This window comes from Apodemus sylvaticus, chromosome 5 (genome assembly GCF_947179515.1).
Source record: "Apodemus sylvaticus chromosome 5, mApoSyl1.1, whole genome shotgun sequence".
Classification (NCBI taxonomy): domain Eukaryota; kingdom Metazoa; phylum Chordata; class Mammalia; order Rodentia; family Muridae; genus Apodemus; species Apodemus sylvaticus.
In genome coordinates this window covers 3,569,359-3,588,293 of record NC_067476.1, presented here as the reverse complement: position 1 = coordinate 3,588,293, position 18,935 = coordinate 3,569,359, and the positions used below count along the sequence as shown (strand labels likewise).

General features: G+C 48.6%; 1 protein-coding gene across 1 annotated transcript in view; it reads left to right on the top strand.

Moving 5' to 3' along the window:
- The window catches only part of Cacna1b (calcium voltage-gated channel subunit alpha1 B), a 166,376-nt gene that overhangs the window by 129,487 nt on the left and 17,954 nt on the right, over positions 1 to 18,935 (top strand). The window contains exons 32-36 of the mRNA XM_052181770.1: positions 5,990 to 6,106; positions 6,458 to 6,523; positions 7,720 to 7,811; positions 9,979 to 10,123; positions 13,848 to 13,975. Of these exons, the coding sequence (XP_052037730.1) occupies positions 5,990 to 6,106; positions 6,458 to 6,523; positions 7,720 to 7,811; positions 9,979 to 10,123; positions 13,848 to 13,975 (548 nt within the window). The remainder of the gene's footprint in view (positions 1 to 5,989; positions 6,107 to 6,457; positions 6,524 to 7,719; positions 7,812 to 9,978; positions 10,124 to 13,847; positions 13,976 to 18,935) is intronic.

Below are 18,935 nucleotides of genomic sequence, written 5' to 3'. Positions count from 1 at the left end.
ACTTGCATATCCCAGAACAGGTTTATTGAGGAAGTTTGGGGTTTAGCTGCACATATTGGGTTTTAATTTCCTGATATACTTCCTCGATGCTGTTGGGCAGTTAAATAGACCTGGAGTTCAGTGAGGAAAGCCAGGCTGGTTGCATGAGCTTTGTGATAGTGAGTATATAAAATGGTATTAGATATGGAAGACTGAATGCGGTCAGTGAAGGATGCGTGGCTGAGTACTGGGACATTCCAGCAGTGATGACCAAGGAGATGAGCAGGAGCCAGCCTAGGAGGCTACAGAAGTGGGTCGTGGAAGGTTCCACGAAATAAGGATGTCTATGAGGAAGAAAAACACACACAAAAATGGGTAGTTTACAAAGTAGAAACTATAAATGTCCAATTAGCATAGGAGAAGGTAGCCAGCCTGCTCTGTAATCAGAGAAGTACAACCTGAAGACACTGAGCTGCTATTTTGTCCCAACTGGCCTGTCAACCACTAGACATTTTAATGCTCAGGGTTGACAGGACATAGGCCATCTAAAACCCACACAGTTGTCAACCGCTATGGAAACCTTTCCAGAAGCTAAAGAGTTAGTAACACCCACACCTTCAGTTTAGCTCTTCATATGGATGCTATAGTAACAGCGAGATATGCCATCACTGGGGCAGTGTGTTGGCTTTTGGGGTGCATTGACCCTGAGAAGACAGTGGCGTGAGGACACAGGTGGCACCCACGTCAGTGTGGATACTACTCATCCTCACGGCTGTGTTTGAATAAGTCCAACAGTTTTCACAAGCTACCGTTGCAAAGGCCAAGAGGAGGCAAGCACATAATGAGTGCTTCTTACGAGTTTATGGCAAAACTGTAAAGACACGCAATTATTGGTAAGAATTAAAGATTGCTACCTCATCTAGATATCAGCAAGAGAAGCAGCAGGGAGAATTCAAAAGTGATGGTGATAGTTTTTAGGCTGAACGGCGAATACATGAGTATTTATTTTTATTTTTCTTCAGATTAATATACTTGTTTGTATATATGATGTTTCATGGTTTTACAATGCAAATGGTGTAATCATTACAAAAAGAAAAACTGAACCTGGAATTTAAATAGAAAAGTGAAGTGTTTTGTTCGTTCAGTTCCTGGTCTTAGAGAATCTGAAAGGCAGGGCGTCTCACCCTGAAGTATTAGTCCCAGTGTGGTTTCTGAGGAAGAAACTTGCTGCTTTCCTGTTATCTGTGTACTGCCTCCCTGGACACAGGATTTATTCACCAGATAAAGTGATCCAAGCTTCAGACTCCTAATTGTAAGGACAGTGTTGGGGGGCGGGGTTCACATAGGTTTCCATATCTCCTTTCCTAGAGAGAGACCTGAACTGCTGATTGCTGAAAATACCTAAAAAAGAGGGGTGCAGGCAAGGGCCAGAAACTGGCTGCAGTATAGAGCTTTGTTAGGTAGAGGCAGAAATAGCCACTCTGTGCCTGTGCGACTGCGTGGCCGGCTGTGGCAGCCTCTGATTGTGCATGGTAGCAGGGCCTCCGGGAGGCTGGGAGCATCATGGTTGGGGTCAAGTATTCTGAAAACACAGCCACTTGCTCTTGGAGCTCAGGCTATGCCTGGAGGAGGTGGGAAGAAAGGAAAGCCATTGTGTCCATTGACCAGCACTCTGTGTGTGTGTGTGTGTTTCATTTTATACATTTTCTTTGCAAATGCCTTTTTTCCTTAGGCAAAAATTTGAGTGTCAGTTTCCTTCCCCAACTTAAAAACCAGCAGATATTGCAGGGGTGCCCAGAAGAGGGCTCTGAACATTCATAAAACTGACATTGATTTCTTTGCCTGGAAATAAAAATAATAACAGTAAGTGTTGGTGACTCATCTTTGGATTTGCATTACAAACAAAATGCAAATGGATCCCATTGTCTGCATAACCTATAGATTTCAAAAACATGCTTTGAATGGATACACTTTCAGAAAATTCTAGTTTTCTAGTTACTGTTCAGAGCTGGAGTTTCTGCTTCTGTTGGTGACTCATCTTCTCTTTTGTTTCTTGTTTTTTTGTTCTTGATTTACCTTAACCTACCTGCTGACTCACGCCATCCAACCAACATACAATGCGAACACCCATGTCTCCGTCTGCATGCTGTGCACCTGCTGCTCCACCACCCCAATTTGTAAATAATATGCAAATGCCCATCCATGACAACATCACATATAGGAAATGGTTGGTTTCATAACTTTAAAGTTCTTTGTGTCTTTTCTCGGCTTGTTCGGCTCCTCTGCTCCTGGTGCAGGGTTTCTGCCCACTGCCTTCAGCGGCATGAGCAAGGTCTCACTGTGCTTGGTCACCTCTGGCCTCGTCGAGGACTTTATAAACAGCAAGGGTTTCTCAAGACTTCTAAAAAGGTCTTTCTCCATCTGTCTGAGGAGAGGAAGTGGGGTTTTGGGAGGCGGGGGTAGTTGGCAGTAACCAAGGGCAGATCTTTCTGTTGAAACTCAGTCAAATCTGAGTTTTTTTAGAAAACATTTGGTCCTCCACCCTGTGGCTCCATGGTTCCTGCTGCATACTTATCTCTTGTGCTGCGCCCCCATCTCACTAGCACAAAGGGAACATTGAGCCTCGCCAAGGTGGCCTCTGGTGAAGACCACATGCATTCATCTAGTTACTGTTCAGGGCTGGAGTTTCTGCTTCTGTTGGTGACTCATCTTCTCTTTTGTTTCTTGTTTTTTTGTTCTTGATTTACCTTAACCTACCTCACGCAGGTAGGTTAAAACGTTTGTGATAAAACAAAATGATCCAGGCAACTTACAGAAGGGAAAAATTATTTGAGACTTACCACTGAAAAGTGATAGGAGCTTATCATGATAATAGCAGGGCATATGACTGCAGGTGGGCAGACAGGCAGGGGTGGGCTGGAGCAGATACCAAGAACTCATGTTTCAAACTGTAAGATGAAGGTAAAGAAATGCAATCCCTTTGAAAGCTCAAAGTCCACGCCTAGTGACATACTTCCTCCAGCAAGGCCACACGTCCTTATCCTCTCCACATAGCCCTACTGGTGGCTGTTCAAAAGTCCTGTGGCTGTTCAAGTGTTCCGATGTCTGAGACCTATAGGGACATCTTCAAACCACCACACCCCAGTTCCAGAAGTCCTTTGCAGAGAGGACCTCCTAAGAGTGTCAGAGCTGAGGGAATAAGGTTTAGGGAGGGTTTGGAGATTAGGATCCCATTATCCAGCAGAGTTTGTGCAGAGCCTGAATAGGAGGCTTTGTTGTAGTGTGTTAGAACCCATGGGCGTCCGTCTGTCCGTCCACGTCCATCTGCATAGCAGAGATCTGCAGGCATGCTTTGCTCGGGCTGCTGTGGACCTCAGGGGCCTCTTCTGGAGTTTGGTAGCAGCGTATCTTCTGTTGAGGCTCTGGAAGTTCATCCACACAGGCAGATAGTTAATTCTGTTACAGAGGCTGAACGCTTCATGTACAGTTTTATAACTGGAATTATACCAGCTTGAATTTTGAGAAGATACGATGATCCTGCAGAAATGCCCACGGCATGTTTTCTTTATGGCCTCCCGCCAGGCCACACGGTTTCACCTCCCTGTCCCTATGAGCACCTAATGTCTGTCTGTCTGTCTGTCTGTCTGTCTCTTTCCCTCTCTTCCCCCTCTCAAAAATCTGTCCCTTTAGAATGAAGGAAAGAGAGTGGTTGGCTTGGAGCTGCGGGATTTTATTTTCTGGTGTGGTCTGGGTTTTATGCCCAGGTGGCACTGAGGAACAAGTTTTCTCTGTCTTGTGACTGCCTAGAGGTCATAGTAGGATTGGATTCCAAGTGGTAGTCAGTCCAGCCATCCTTGTTGGGAGTGTCTTACAATGCTTAGTGGACTTTCAGTGCCCCCCATTATCCCTATGGACACCTCTGGTGTCTCTAGGTTATGAGCAAGGAGGCTGAGAAAAGGTGTTAAGAGACTAGTATCCCCTCAGGGTCAGGGGTCCTTACAGTGAGACTACCCGGGACTTAGTGAATGAAAACAAGGACAGTTGCTAGCAGAATCACTTCCTGTGCAGCAGAAGCCATGGGTCTTGGGAGAGCAGGACATGTGTGCTCGCCACCAGGGAGGTGACCAGGCCAGAGGTGAAAGCACAGGGGACACAGCTGTCTGCTTGTAGTCCGTTGCCAGCCTGCATGTGCTCTGCGTGGTGGTGTGCATGCCCACCCATGGCTCTGTGCTTGGGGTGTGTCCCTATTGCGTCTCACAGCACTCTGGGGTTGCCTGTCCATGATTGCCTTGCCCAGTCCTGAGCTCTACAGAGCTCCCAAGAGAACAGTCTGGTAGAGGAGTCTGAACCTTGTGAAGTAGAGATGGCTGTGGTTCAGTCTTGGGGTCACACCCCCAGCTCATCCAGACGTTTCCAGGGTCTCCTCACCACCCCTGTGTCTTCTGTCCTCCTTTTACTACAGGCAAGCCTTTGTTTTCCAAATCTTCAGGAAATCTTCTGTCACAGGTACCTTAGTACAGACTGCTTTGAGGTGGGCAAGCATTGTATCATTATAATCTGTGCCCCTCAAAACAAGCTGAGCAGATAGTTTCAAAGTAGAATCCCAGAGAGGGACAGGTACTTGTGTCCCTCTGCTCATCTTGTTCTAAGGGCTCTTGGTGTTAGTGGACAGTAGTTCTTGTCCACCGTGTCTACTAGTGAGACTCTTTCCTCATTTCAGCTTAGGGTCTGCCAGGCTGTGGGATCAGGACCATGCTCTCAGGTGATATTTGCCCCCTTGCTGATTTGCATAGTTCGGACCCCCTTTGTGTCTGTAGACCCTTCTACGTACAGTTTCCAGGGCTACAACACCCTGCCCCAGAGCCACCTGATTCAAGGTGTCTATCCCTGCTATTTGCATAGACAGTGCAAAAATGCTGTCATTCTGGTTGAGAACCACAAATGGCTGTCCCCAAGAGTGGGAGCAATAGACAAGGCAGGTGTGTCCATTGGAAGTAAGTGTGAAACCCGGCCCTACAGAATGTATGCTCTGCCCACATGGGCAGCCCTGGAGTGTCCTCTCCGACCTGCTCTGCCTCTCTCTGCATGCGCTGACTGGCTCCACTGTTTCATTCAACACATCTGTTCTCTTTCCTTTTTGTCACTGAATTTGACAACCTAAATGTGTATAAGCTTGAGCTGCTTGCATATTGACAAATGCAAAATGGCTGGAAGTTGCTTTCAGGTGATAGTATAGGCACCTGATATCTAAATGGGCAGAACACCTGGCTCCACAGGTACCCATTACAGTGCATGGATACCTCCCCAGATCCAGACCTCTGAAAAGGCCTGCCAATAAGTCAAGGTGCCCAGGGTCAGGTAATCTTTGGAGTCTGGGATTTAATGTTTGGTTAATTATTATTTTTGTATGATTAGTTTTGGACCCCTGATTGAGGGAGCGGTGCCCAGTGTCCTGGGTGCTGTAGAGCAGAGCCTCCCATGGCAGTCACAGCAGTGGCTGTACATGTCCCTTTACGAGAATGCTGGCTGACACCTGGACAAGTCCAGAGAAGCTAGCCAGCGTCTCAGACAGGCAAGGCCTTTACTGATTGATCCCAGAAAGGAAGACTGACTGGTCAGCTCAGGAAGGGACTACTTCAGGAATGCTCACTGGGAGTACCTGGTCAGTTGGGCAGTATTAGAGACTCATAGGTGGTTTCCCGGCACTACCTGACAGAAGGGAGGGATTTTGGAAGCTTTTCTTTTCTGTTGGGGAATGGCCCTAGCATGAAGGGATCTTTCTCTGACTTGCCTCATGAGGAGTAACTTATAGTGATACACTTTTCTTTGGGAAGGTTTTCTGGCAGCCAGCTGCTGCTTAGACTAAAGCAATGACTTTATTTTTATTTCTCTTAATACATTTCTTCTGGGTCACTGGGACTTGGGGGAGAGTTTGTAGGGTGGAAGCAGCCTGTTGGCCCTTTTTGAGAGTGACGCAAAGGATTTGGAAACAGCGCTTCTTTTTTTGCAGAACAACTTCATCAACTTGAGCTTCCTTCGCCTCTTCCGGGCAGCACGGCTGATCAAGCTGCTTCGCCAGGGCTACACCATCCGCATCCTCCTGTGGACTTTCGTCCAGTCCTTCAAGGTAAGGCAGGGCCTGCGTGGGGCCTGGGCAGCTCCCTTGGGTGTCCTTTACCATGCTTCCTCCCTTCCACCCAGAGTGAACCTTGCTCTGGAAGGCTGAGTCAGGGCAGGTCGGGTGTGCCTCTTTGGCATCTGTTTATCCTGGTGCAGTTTTCTAAAGACTTTGTGAATGAGCAGCGGTTATTTTGCTACTGCCCATGCAGCTCTGAGCTAGGCTTATGCTCTTGAGTCACAGATGAACAGACAAGGCCACTTGCCTCAGGACTCAGTGGTCAGTGGGTGGAGTTGGGCCAGGCTGAGGTGTGTGTCGCCTCAGGGATACCCTGGAGCTGACGTGCTCATGTGTCCCCAGGCGCTGCCCTACGTGTGCCTTCTCATCGCCATGCTGTTCTTCATCTACGCCATCATCGGCATGCAGGTGGGTGCCACCCGCCCAGACTGAATTGGACACAGGTTTCCTGTTACTGGGTGAAGGGTATGGGTCACTGTCATTAAGTGATCATGAATCAATGAGGTTATCATTAACTGTGACACAGACACAGTATCAACGCTGAGTGAATCAATCTCGGAAGCACTGCTTGATGGCAGAGGTCAAGGCGGCACAGTGGGGCTCAGCCACGCCCTCCACCCGGTCCCGTTTCTCTGGGGAGCTATATTTTGGTGTTTTTGAAAGCGAGATCCAGCAGAGCTTTGGATGCTGAGGCACGTGCTTAGTTTAGATTGGCATCTGCCTGCCGGCCGTTTTGTTGTCTGACAGCCAACATCCTTTTCAGGCCAGATATTCCTGACAAATTCTTCCCAGTATATAAGCAGAATCCCCCAGATCATTGAACTTGTCAATAACTTGGCTTTTCTTTTCTTTTGTCAGAGAACACTGTGCTAATTCTTTGGGGGAAAGAACATTCAAAAGATGTGAATCAGCAGCCTAGCTGCAGATCTTGGCCACTTCTTCAAAGTGTTGATGGGAGTGGGTTGAGTATTGATTTGGGATGGGAGGTGCCAAAGTCTTGAACTTTAGCTGAGTTCTAAAACTCATTTCAGATTGAAGTTTTCTGAGATATGATGCTATGTAAAACGAACATGCATGTTTTGTGTTGCTTTTGTTTATGGGTATTAAGAGGCGTGTGTTTCCCCGGTCTTTGTGGAAATACGATAGTTTATAGAATTTCAGTTGCAGTCTGAGAATCACACTCAAATTGTGATTTGCGTGGTTCTTGACTCATCTGCATTTCTTGCCCTGCAAACAGCCTATCAGGTTGCCCAAAGCCTGCTGTGCTGTTTGTCCCAGAGGTTCCAAAGAACACGTCCTGAGCTGTTACCAACCTCCTTACAGTGTTGCATTAGCAAGTGACCTGAACAGCACTTTCTTACTCAGAGCAGAGCCCAAGTCCCATTTGTTCTGGTTGATCAGACTCGCATCTGTGGGTAGCCTCAGAGCCTCAGCTGCACACACTGAAGCAGGGTACATGAGTGTGTTCCACTAAAGCGTTGTGCTGTGAACCTCACTATCCCTTGTGCCTTACACAGTATTGCATGCCTGCTTTCTCTCACCGAGTCTATTGGTCATGGCCCCCAACATTCAGCATGAATACTTTGTTATTTTCTCCATTTCAGGTTTTTGGAAACATTGCCCTTGATGATGACACCAGTATCAACCGACACAACAACTTCCGGACATTTCTGCAAGCCTTAATGCTGTTGTTCAGGTGTGCTGGTTTGTAGCCTATAGAACATGTCCGCTCTTCATTTGTGACGGAGGGTTGGTTCCATGCATAGAGCACTTCCCTTCCAACACCAGAACTGTGCTGTCTGCCACGTCAGCCATGCTGTTACTCACTTCCCGAAGGGCTCTTGTCCACTGTCTCAGTCGGGGTCTGTGTTCGCGCATGGACATCATGACCAGGAAGCAGGCTGGGGAGGAAAGGGTTTATTCAGCTTACATGTCCACGCTGCGTTCATCACTAAAGGAAGTCAGGACTGGAACTCAAGCAGGTCAGGAAGCAGGAGGTGATGCAGAGGTCATGGGGGATGTTTCTTACTGGCTTGCTTCCCCTGGCTTGCTTAACTTGCTTTCTTACAGAACCCAAGACCACCAGCCCAGGGGTGGCACCACCCACAGTGGGCCCTCCACCCTTGATCACTAGTTGAGAACATGCCTTACAGCTGGATCTCATGGAGGCATTTCCTCAAGGGAGGCTCCTTTCTCTGTGATAATGCCAGCTTGTGTCAAGTTGACACACAAGCCAGCCAGTGTATCTATCTACCTTGGCCTCCATGTAGACAGAAAAGAAGTATATGTGGGAGGGGCTCTGTGGCCCTGTGCCTCTACGACCCTGTTCCTGCTCCCAGAAGATGTCCAGAGGTGATACAGTCTAGGAGGACAGAGGTACTTGGCAAGGTCTCACTTGACATGCAGTTGTCATACTGTCCACCCAGTCACCATATTGGTCACCTACATCAATGGATGAAGAAGAAAGTGGGCCCTGAGAGGGAGTTTTCAGCTAGTCAGTGGGCACAGGAACCCAACTTACTCAAACTGGTGATGTGAGCAGGAGGTCCCCGCCCTCATTGCTCTCACTGGGACTACAGTGCCCTAAACTCCTGGTGCCTTTAGAAAAGTAGCAAGGGGCACTCAGGAACTAGAGCAGGAGGCCCATCTTCACAAGTTACAGGGCTGTAGCCATCCACTCTTGTGTCCCGAGAGTGAGTGTGGGGTAGGAGGGAGGTATGATGTACCTACCTGCCTTCATAGAGTCTTCTGTTTGGCCATCCCTGGCCCCAGATGGAGCAAATATGCTCTTTGTAGGGACTGACATGAGGTGTGCTGAACTCAGACCCTGCCGTGGACTCCTTCCTGAGATTCCACTGCCTCTGTTCCTGTGTGCAGATGTGTCACACAGTCCTGTGGTGTCCCCTCCTTGGGCTCTTGGCAGTTCTGTGGAGAGGAGTGAACCCCAGCCTGATTCTCTGAGTGGCTCGGAGAGAATCTTCAACAGGCATCTTCAGACTTTGACTTTCCAAAGTCATATTTCTCTAGGCTTCAGCAGAGAGTCATCATATTTCATCATGTATTGATATTCTGCTTGTGCCACACAGATCTGAAGCAAACCTGTGAAGTCAGTTTCAGTTTAAGGCCTTTGTTCTCCAAGATTTCTTTTCCACCTGAGCTTTCTGTCATAAGTACTTCTTCAGTCATGCTGGCTCAGATGGGGCAGCGTGCCAGTAGGAGGCTCCTCACCCTGCTGACATCAGAGGGCAGTGACCTTTGTTGCTACACAGGGCCAGCTGTATACACTTATATAGATTTTCTATTGTCTTTGATGGTCATATGTCTATGAACAAAAGTCCCCCAGAATCCCCAGGTGGCTGCTGTGAGTAGTTTTGAGACACCATGGTCAGTGTGAAAGTAGACTGTGCAGAGAGGGTGTGGTGCACGCATGGTGGGAAAGCATTCCCAGGGCACAAGAAAGGGGCAGGAGTCTGGGCTTCTTCAATGATTGACAAGAACCATGGTGAAGGGAAGAGAAGTGCAAAGGCCACTTTCATTCTGGGCCTGCTGCGATGCTGGGAACAGCGTGGGATCAATCGCTTAAGCACCCCCTAGAGTAGCAAGCCACACATGGACTCACTCCAGAGCACAGGCTTCATTTCTGGACAGGAAGAAGATGAGGAAGCTCCCAGTGCAGTAGATCATGCCCAGGACTTTAGTCAGCAGTCAGCCTAGAAATCTCCTGTAATCCAGGGTCTGTAGAAACCCGAAAGAGGAGGCTCCATCGCCCCAGTTCTCCCAGGGCTCTGCTGGCCAGGCTCAGGGTTCACTGTACAGCTTCCTCTGGGCTTGCCCTTGTGTGCTTATAGCTCTGTCTTTTTCAGGAGTGCCACTGGGGAGGCCTGGCATGAGATCATGCTGTCTTGTCTGGGCAACCGGGCCTGCGACCCACATGCCAACGCCAGCGAGTGTGGGAGTGACTTTGCCTATTTCTATTTTGTCTCCTTCATCTTCCTCTGTTCCTTTCTGGTAAGTCCCTTTTTGCCCATGACTGATTGTCACAGGCCATCTTCTGTTGGTTCCTGATTTTGACCCAGTCCACATTTATGTCAGTCCCATGCTTAAAGCCTTTGTCCACTGTCTAAGGCAGTTCAGGGAAGCCGTGTGTCTGGGTAATGAGTAGATAACGTTAGGCTTTTGGAATCTTGGGAATCTTGGAGCAGGAGCAGGCAGTGACACGCCCGATATCTGTAACTTGGCTCTGGCTTCTGTTTGGACAGTCAGGGACAGAGCCACAGAGTAAGCCTGAAGGCTACTGGGGGAGACAGTGGCTCAAAGGTTTTGAGAATTGGGAAGGACTGATCTACAGCTTCAAGGTAGAGCTGATTAAAGAAGAGAAAAGAAAGCCACACTGGAATTTTCTAAGCAGTAAGTGCAGGTCCCTCTGATGGACATAAACTCTGCAAGCGTGGGTTGGAAGGGAATAGAAACACTGCACAGAGCCTGGGGCTGAAGGTGTGAGTGAGTTCTTGTGCTGTTGTGTTTGTATACCTGGGCTGTCTTCTGAAGTGTGTGGCATAAAGCTGCATGAGTCACTGTGTACAAAGCCCTCAGGCTAAGTGAAGGGCCTGCACTTGACCTCCAGCAGGAAGGAGGGCCTGAAGTAGGGCCTCAGCACCTACCGGAAAGCTCTGTAACCAAGCTGCCAGATGCGTCGGCACAGAGCTGATTGGATCCCTGAAGCTCCTCGCCCAGTCACTGTAGCAGGGTCAGCGAGCTGCAGGTTCAGTGAGAGACCCTGGGTTTTTTTTAAAAAAAGAAATAGGTGGAGAAATAAGGAAGAAAGACATGAAGTCAACCTGTGGCTGTATGTCCACCCTGTGGCCTGTATGTCCACCCTGTGGCTGTATGTCCACCCTGTGGCCTGTATGTCTACCCTGTGGCCTGTATGTCCACCCTGTGGCTGTATGTCCGCCCTGTGGCTGTATGTCCGCCCTGTGGCTGTATGTCCACCCTGTGGCTGTATGTCCACCCTGTGGCTGTATGTCCACCCTGTGGCCTGTATGTCCACCCTGTGGCCTGTATGTCCACCCTGTGGCTGTATGTCCACCCTGTGGCCTGTATGTCCACCCTGTGGCCTGTATGTCCACCCTGTGGCTGTATGTCCACCCTGTGGCCTGTATGTCCACCCTGTGGCTGTATGTCCACCCTGTGGCTGTATGTCCGCCCTGTGGCTGTATGTCCACCCTGTGGCTGTATGTCCACCTTGTGGCTGTATGTCCACCCTGTGGCCTGTATGTCCACCCTGTGGCCTGTATGTCCGCCCTGTGGCCTGTATGTCCGCCCTGTGGCCTGTATGTCCGCCCTGTGGCCTGTATGTCCGCCCTGTGGCTGTATGTCCGCCCTGTGGCTTGTATGTCCACCCTGTGGCTGTATGTATACCCTGTGGCTGTATGTCCGCCCTGTGACCTGTATGTCCACCCTGCGCACACAGTGTCCAGTGCCCATAGGACAGAACAAGAGCAAGTCAACCTGTGGCTGTATGTCCACCCTGCACACAGTGTCCAGTGCCCACAGGACAGAACAAGAGCAAGTCAACCTGTGGCTGTATGTCCACCCTGCACACAGTGTCCAGTGCCCACAGGACAGAACAAGAGCAAGTCAACCTGTGGCTGTATGTCCACCCTGCACACAGTGTCCAGTGCCCACAGGACAGAACAAGAACAAGTCAACCTGTGGCTGTATGTCCACCCTGCACACAGTGTCCAGTGCCCACAGGACAGAACAAGAGCAAGTCAACCTGTGGCCTGTATGTCCACCCTGCACACAGTGTCCAGTGCCCACAGGACAGAACAAGAGCAAGTCAACCTGTGGCTGTATGTCCACCCTGTGCACACAGTGCCCACAGGACAGAACAAGAGCAAGTCAACCTGTGGCCTGTATGTCCACCCTGCACACAGTGTCCAGTGCCCACAGGACAGAACAAGAGCAAGTCAACCTGTGGCTGTATGTCCACCCTGTGCACACAGTGCCCACAGGACAAAACAAGAGCAAGTCAACCTGTGGCCTGTATGTCCACCCTGCACACACAGTGTCCAGTGCCCATAGGACAGAACAAGAGCAAGTCAACCTGTGGCTGTATGTCCACCCTGCACACAGTGTCCAGTGCCCACAGGACAGAACAAGAGCAAGTTTATACAATAGACATATATTCACAAGGAGAAGAGGAGGCTGTATTAGGCCTCAAGACTTACCAAATCTCTGAAAAAGGGATCCAGGACTTTGAGTTTTTTCCTTAAAAATAAAAGACTTACTTGGTTTTACTTAGGCATATGTATCTCTCACTGTGTATGTAAGTGTGCTCCAGAATGCCAGAGAGGGCATTCATTCCCTGGCGCTGGAGCCACAGGCAGCCGTGAGCCACCTACATGGACACTGAACCCAGCTCCAGTTCTCCGAAAGGGCTCCAGGTTCTCTTAACCGCTGAGTCATTTCTCCAACTCCCTCTCTGTTTATGTGTATATGTTTATGTATGTGTTTCTGTGGGTGTGTGCATGTGTGTAGGGGGTACATGCACATCTGGAAGCCAGAGGTTTATGTCCGGTGTCCTCCTCAGTTGCTCCCTAGCTTACATTTTGAAACAGGGTCTCCTGCTGAACCTAGAGCTCCTCAGTTTGGCCAGGCCTCATGGTACATGGGCTTCACCATGAGGGTTACAGATGTGTGCCCCTGTGCCCTTGGATCCCAAACCCGGCTCTTCATGTTTCTACAGTGGGCACGTTGCCAATAGAATCATTGTTCTAGCCTGGAATCTAAGTTTTAGTGAGCTATCAGGTCACCCTATAAATGTGAAACTTTGAGAAACAAATGAAAGTTGCTGACGTCCATGGAAAGGAATAAAAGTTAACTAAATGGAGAAAGACATCACATGTCCGTGACTTGGAACTAGCATTATCACAATGACAGTACTTCTGCAAGTGATATATAGAATAAATACACCAAATAAAATCCCAGTGGCTTTTGAGAATGGGCAGAAATAGGAAAGCAGATCTTAAAATTCATGCTCACTTGCCAGAAAATAGCCAAAACCGTCTCGAAATAAAAAGACGAAGGATTCACCACCCCCAGCTTCAAAACTTACTTCAAAACTATTATGGGGGTGGCAGAGTGCTTCACAAACACTAGGGCATTAATTCACAAACACTGAGTTTGATTCCCAGAATAATTCCAACTCTTAGGAGGCATAGGATTAGAAACTCAAGGTCATCTTCTGTTAGATAGTAAGTTCTAGGCCAGTTTAAACCTCAAACAAAACAATAGTAATCAAAATAGCATTGTTGATATGAGATTTATAGGCCAGCCAAAGAAAGTTAAGAACCTAGAAATAGTCTAAACCACTATGGCCAATTGGTTTTTTATGCCTATTTATTGTTTCATGTTAATAAGATAGATTTACTGAGTGCACTGCAGGGGCTGGGGCTGGGGCTGGGTGGTACGAAGGCGCTGTTTACATGTTTACAGCTAGTTGTCTTCTGATGCGGGTGCTTGTGGGGAAATACTTTTCTATGTTTTTAGTATTCATAGGAGTAAACATTGGGATTTGAGGAATTAAGAATCATTGGGACGGAGAAGACATTAGACAATAGAAAGTCCCAGCAGGTCTGTCCTTATCTCAGACGGCAGGCAGAGCTTGAGGGCAGGTAAGAAGGACACAGTGGAGTGTGTATCACCTCTTCTTCTTCTTGTCCTACAGATGTTGAACCTCTTTGTTGCTGTAATCATGGACAATTTTGAGTACCTCACACGGGACTCTTCCATCCTAGGGCCTCATCACCTAGACGAATTCATTCGAGTCTGGGCTGAGTACGACCCAGCTGCGTGGTGAGTGAGCTCCAATGCTCTGTCCTCCTCAGGGTTGGTTGTCATTTCCTGTGGTGCTCAGGCCAGTGCCAGGGTGATCTTAGGCAGTTCCACATGCATGTCCCACTCAGGTGTCGGTCTGAGGCCTAGGGACTTACCCAGTTCTCTGTGTGGTAGCACTGGTCCCTCATGCAGTAGCAAGTGACCCCATGCCTTGGTGCAGCTGTGGGGCAGAGACCCCCAGTATGGTCCTTAGGAGAGTGCCTATGCCTGGGGGTCAAGGAACATTTCCAGGGCTCTCTGCACAGAAGTGTCCTGCCTTCTCCCAAGGCTTGTCTTGTGATGGAACACAGAGGCTCAGTGGGGGAGGGTAAAGAGACAGTGTGGGGACACACCTGTGTAATCCTCGGAGGGCTTTGAGAGCAAAGAATATGTGTGTGTGAGGGGGAGGGTTGTTGTTGTTGCTGCTGTGGCTGCTGTTGTTTGAAATATAGGGGACAGAACCCAGGGACATGGAAAGTAAAAATACTTTAGCAAGTGAGATGTATTGCCACTTGCCAAAATGTGAGTTTTAAAATTTTTCCTTGATGGACTTAGTTTTTCCTCTCTGCCATTTCTTTTGGGGACTGGAGCCAATGTGTATGTTTGTTGCCAGCCCTTGTTGCATGTGGTAGGCACTGGATAGAGTTTTATTTTATCTATCTATCTATCTATCTATCTATCTATCTATCTATCTATCTATCTATCTATCTATCTATCTATCTATCTATCTATCTAAACCAGAGGAATTAGAGAGGTAGAGAACTGTTACTGTGCTGCATAAGTGAAGGGTGACTTGTTTCTAGATAGCAAGGACCTTCTGGATTGCTTTGGGCTCACAAGTCAAGTTTGAAGCCATGTTCCATAGAAAGCACTGCACAGTGATGTCACGGTCCATAGAGAGCACTGCACGGTGATGTCACAGTCTATAGAGAACGCTGCATGGTGATGTCACAGTCCATAGAGAGCACTGCACAGTGATGTCACAGACCATAGAGAACGCTGCACAGTGATGTCACGGACCATAGAGAGCACTGCACAGTGATGTCACAGTCCATAGAGAACACTGCACAGTGATGTCACGGACCATAGAGAACGCTGCACAGTGATGTCACGGACCATAGAGAGCACTGCACAGTGATGTCACAGACCATAGAGAGCACTGCACAGTGATGTCATGGTCCATAGAGAGCACTGCACAGTGATGTCACAGTCCATAGAGAACGCTGCACAGTGATGTCACGGACCATAGAGAACGCTGCACAGTGATGTCACGGTCCATAGAGAGCACTGCACAGTGATGTCACAGTCCATAGAGAACGCTGCACAGTGATGTCACGGACCATAGAGAACGCTGCACAGTGATGTCACGGACCATAGAGAGCACTGCACAGTGATGTCGCAGTCCATAGAAAGCACTGCACAGTGATGTCACACAAATCCCCCTTGCCAGGGACCATATTCAGGAAGGCAGGCAAGCAGGACATCAGGGACTCTCCATCTGTGTGCTTGTTCATTCCTCTACACGCTTGGTCACTGTCTTGATGCTTGGACCACTCATTTCATCTGCTCCTACATCACTCCATCTCCTCTCACCTAAATGTTCACTTGTGTATTGTGTTGGTTACCTTTTTGATTCTGTAATTGTATCTCACAAAAGCAACTTCGGGGTCGGGGGGAAGCTTGTTTTGGCTTAAAATTTAAGAAGAGATATAGTCTAAGTTGGAGGGAAGGCACGTGACAGGGGTGTGAGACAGTGGGTCGCAGTCATCAGCGATGAGTGCTGGATCCATGTCACAGGTTTTTTGTATTCAGCCTGGGACCATGGCCCTTGCTTGGATGATGCCAGCTACATTTGGCCTGGGTCTCCCAGGTCAGTCCAACCCAGCCATCCCTCACAGACAGGATGCTCAGAGGCTTCCTGGGGGACTCGTGATCCTGTTCTGCTGACAGCCAGCATTAACTGCCACACCCACACATGCCCTTGCTCAAGTATTTTCCATTTAATGGTTCATTCACTCATTCAAGCTCATTCAGCCACTCAAGAGGTAGTTGCAGAGGGCTCGTCCCTGAACGGGGGAGTGCAGAAGAGGCAGAGGCTACGAGCACAGGCTGCTGGGGAAGACACAAGCCTCTTCTCTCGTTTACCACAACTGTTCAAGAACCAAGCTGTGAATGAAGTTTTCCTTGAAGGAGTGAGTGTTAGCTTCTTATGCCTTAGGGATGGGCAAGAAACTGCAGCTCCCCAGCTCCCCAGCTCCCCTTGTCTGCCTCTAACAGGTCTGTGGTCAGGGTTTGCTGTGGGATAGTCAGGAGAATGAAGTCAGGCTCCCGAGGTTAGGCTGGGTATGCTAAGGGGTCTGGTAGATCCTGGGGGCTGAAATCAGGACAGGCATGTTTCGGTCTCTGCTAGGGAACTGGAGGATGCGATCAGGCTGGTGGCTGGAGTCCTCGCACCGAAGCTTCTGCCTCTGTCTCCTTAACCAGACACTCAGCACAAGAGTGCTCAGTAAACCAGGGTTGGGGATAGTTGGACATGCTTTCTTCTGTGGGCTAGATTCCCATTGCTCCTGTCCTTCAGCCTCTCCTCTGCTCTTAGGGACAGACAAACAGACTGCAGTTGTATTCACTTCCTCGGCTGCCTTGTCTGCCCCTCACAATGTGTGATCTGCCTGGAGTTGTAGCCTAGGAAGTTTCACAGTATTGCAGCAGGGCCCCAGGACAGAGGTCTTTTTCTGTAGGGGCTGTTTGGACTGACATCATCCCCGGGTGTATTTTCCATTTCTATGAAAATCTCCCGTTTTACATACTTCATAAGCAGCAGGACCATGTATTGCTGTTACTGTATATTGTACTTGACTACTTTTGACTTTGTAGCTGCTCATATCTGTATATTCATGTTTCCCCCATCGTGCCCAAGACTCTTCCTGAGTTGCTTAGGCTCAGGGATATTGCGCTGGCTCTGTGGTTAGGTATGCCACTGAGGTAGGCTACAGTGGGGAGACTGGACTTTGTCAGGAGAGACTCTAACTGCAAAAGTACTCATCAGCACTGCCAGATTATTCTGGCTGTGACCTGAACAGTCATTGTTATTTCTGGAATATTTCTCCAAGTTGCAAAAAACAGATAGTGTGTAGGACTCACTTTGCACTGAAGGCCGGATGTGAAGGAGCAGCACCTCACGAACCGCACACCCAGTTCCGACCATCAACTGTAGTGCACAGTGGTGCTCAGCCAGTGGAACTGGCCTGAGAACAGCCTTGTGATCATGAATAGTGAGAGTTCAGTCTGTCTTCTAATGCCAGAGTTGGAGAGCTAGGGGCCCTGTATGTCACTGGCAAGTTGAAAAGATGGCTAAACGCAAGCCTTGTGGCAGAGGTGACACCGTGGCCAGACGACATCAAGATCAAGCAGCCTAAAGATCAAGTGCATCTCAAAGTGCTTTGAGACTGGTGCTGGTTCCCTGCAGACCCTCCCGGAGGTGGACGGCTTTACAGAGTGCCCAAACAGGTTAAGGCTGGGTCCTGCATCTCAATAGGCTCACTGCAAACCTAGCAGGTGGCTGTCTTCATTTCCCATGTGACCATGTGATTTTTCTCATCATTTGGGAAAAACTTTGAAACCACAAACGGTCAAAGTTTCTAACATTTGTGTATGTGTATGCACAAGCACAGATGTGTGTGAGCATATGCATGTGTGTATATGTGAATGAACCTGTGTCCTCTGCATGTGCACATGCAATATACATTGTGCACACATAGGCACATACATAAGTCTTGTGTATCCATGTGAGTTTATCTGTGTGTATGTGTGTGACAGACTGTGTATATGTATACACATCTATGTATGTATGGTAAGCGTGCATGTATATTGTGTGCATATGTTAGTCATTCCATGTATGTATGCACATGTTAGGATGTTTATGTGTCATTCGTGCATTGTATGAACTTGTTCATGCTGTGGGATACTAGAAAGGCATGGAGCTTCTGGGAGCTGTCGCTGCCTTTCCCACCGGCCTCCCTTTTGTTACTTCAACACTGTGTTGAAGCATGGGCACTGAAAATGAGAGCCACACTCACATAGTCATTCATCTGCTGAGTAGACGCTTCCTGAGCATCTGCTCTGGCCTGGGTCTGGGGCCCACGGTGGAAGCGTAAATCAGGCTGCGAGGTGGGATAGTTCCATGGCCATAGCTTGGAGCCAGGACCCCTTCGAGGAAGGAAGGATCATATGCATCTAAGCTGTGTGAAAGGAGGCGAGGTGAACTGAGTGCCAGGCAGTGCTGAGCGGGTCAGAGGGAGAGAGGACTGGGGAGACTGTGTGAGGCACAAGTGACGTGCTAAAGCTGGGAGAGGCCGAGAGACCTGGAAGTTGTGTTAATCGGGCAACTTTGCTTTTTTTATTTTTATTTTTATTTATTTTATTTTATTTTATTTATTTATTTTTTTACTTGGTAGACAGTGGGAAAGCTTTTGGCTGTTTTAGGAAAATATCCCCAGACAGGGGTACCATGCATGGTGTCCACACTTTCCCACCGGTGTTATAGGAGGGAATTAGTGAGTCGTTGGACTTGTAATTGTCCCTAGGCTCCAATAAGATTAGCTTGGGTGAGGCCCAAGTAGATCATCCTGTTTCCAAGAAGTAAAATGGGTGTGGCTTAAAACTGATTAGCCACATAGGAGAAAGAAGGGCCCGGGATGACCAAAGGGTGTCATTCCTGAGAGAAGGGCTTCTTTGGCCAGGGCAGCAAATTCCAGGGGGGACACCACTGTATCCGGGGAGATGGGAACAACTGAGAGGCATTTAGGTGTGTACTTCTGCATCGGAGGGTTTGTGCATCGGAGAAATGGATGGGGTGCATCATGATAGTGAGCGCCAGGGTCAGAGCGAGACACAGAGAAGGGCTCTGCCGTTCAGGAGCTGAAGGAAGGACAGAGAGCAA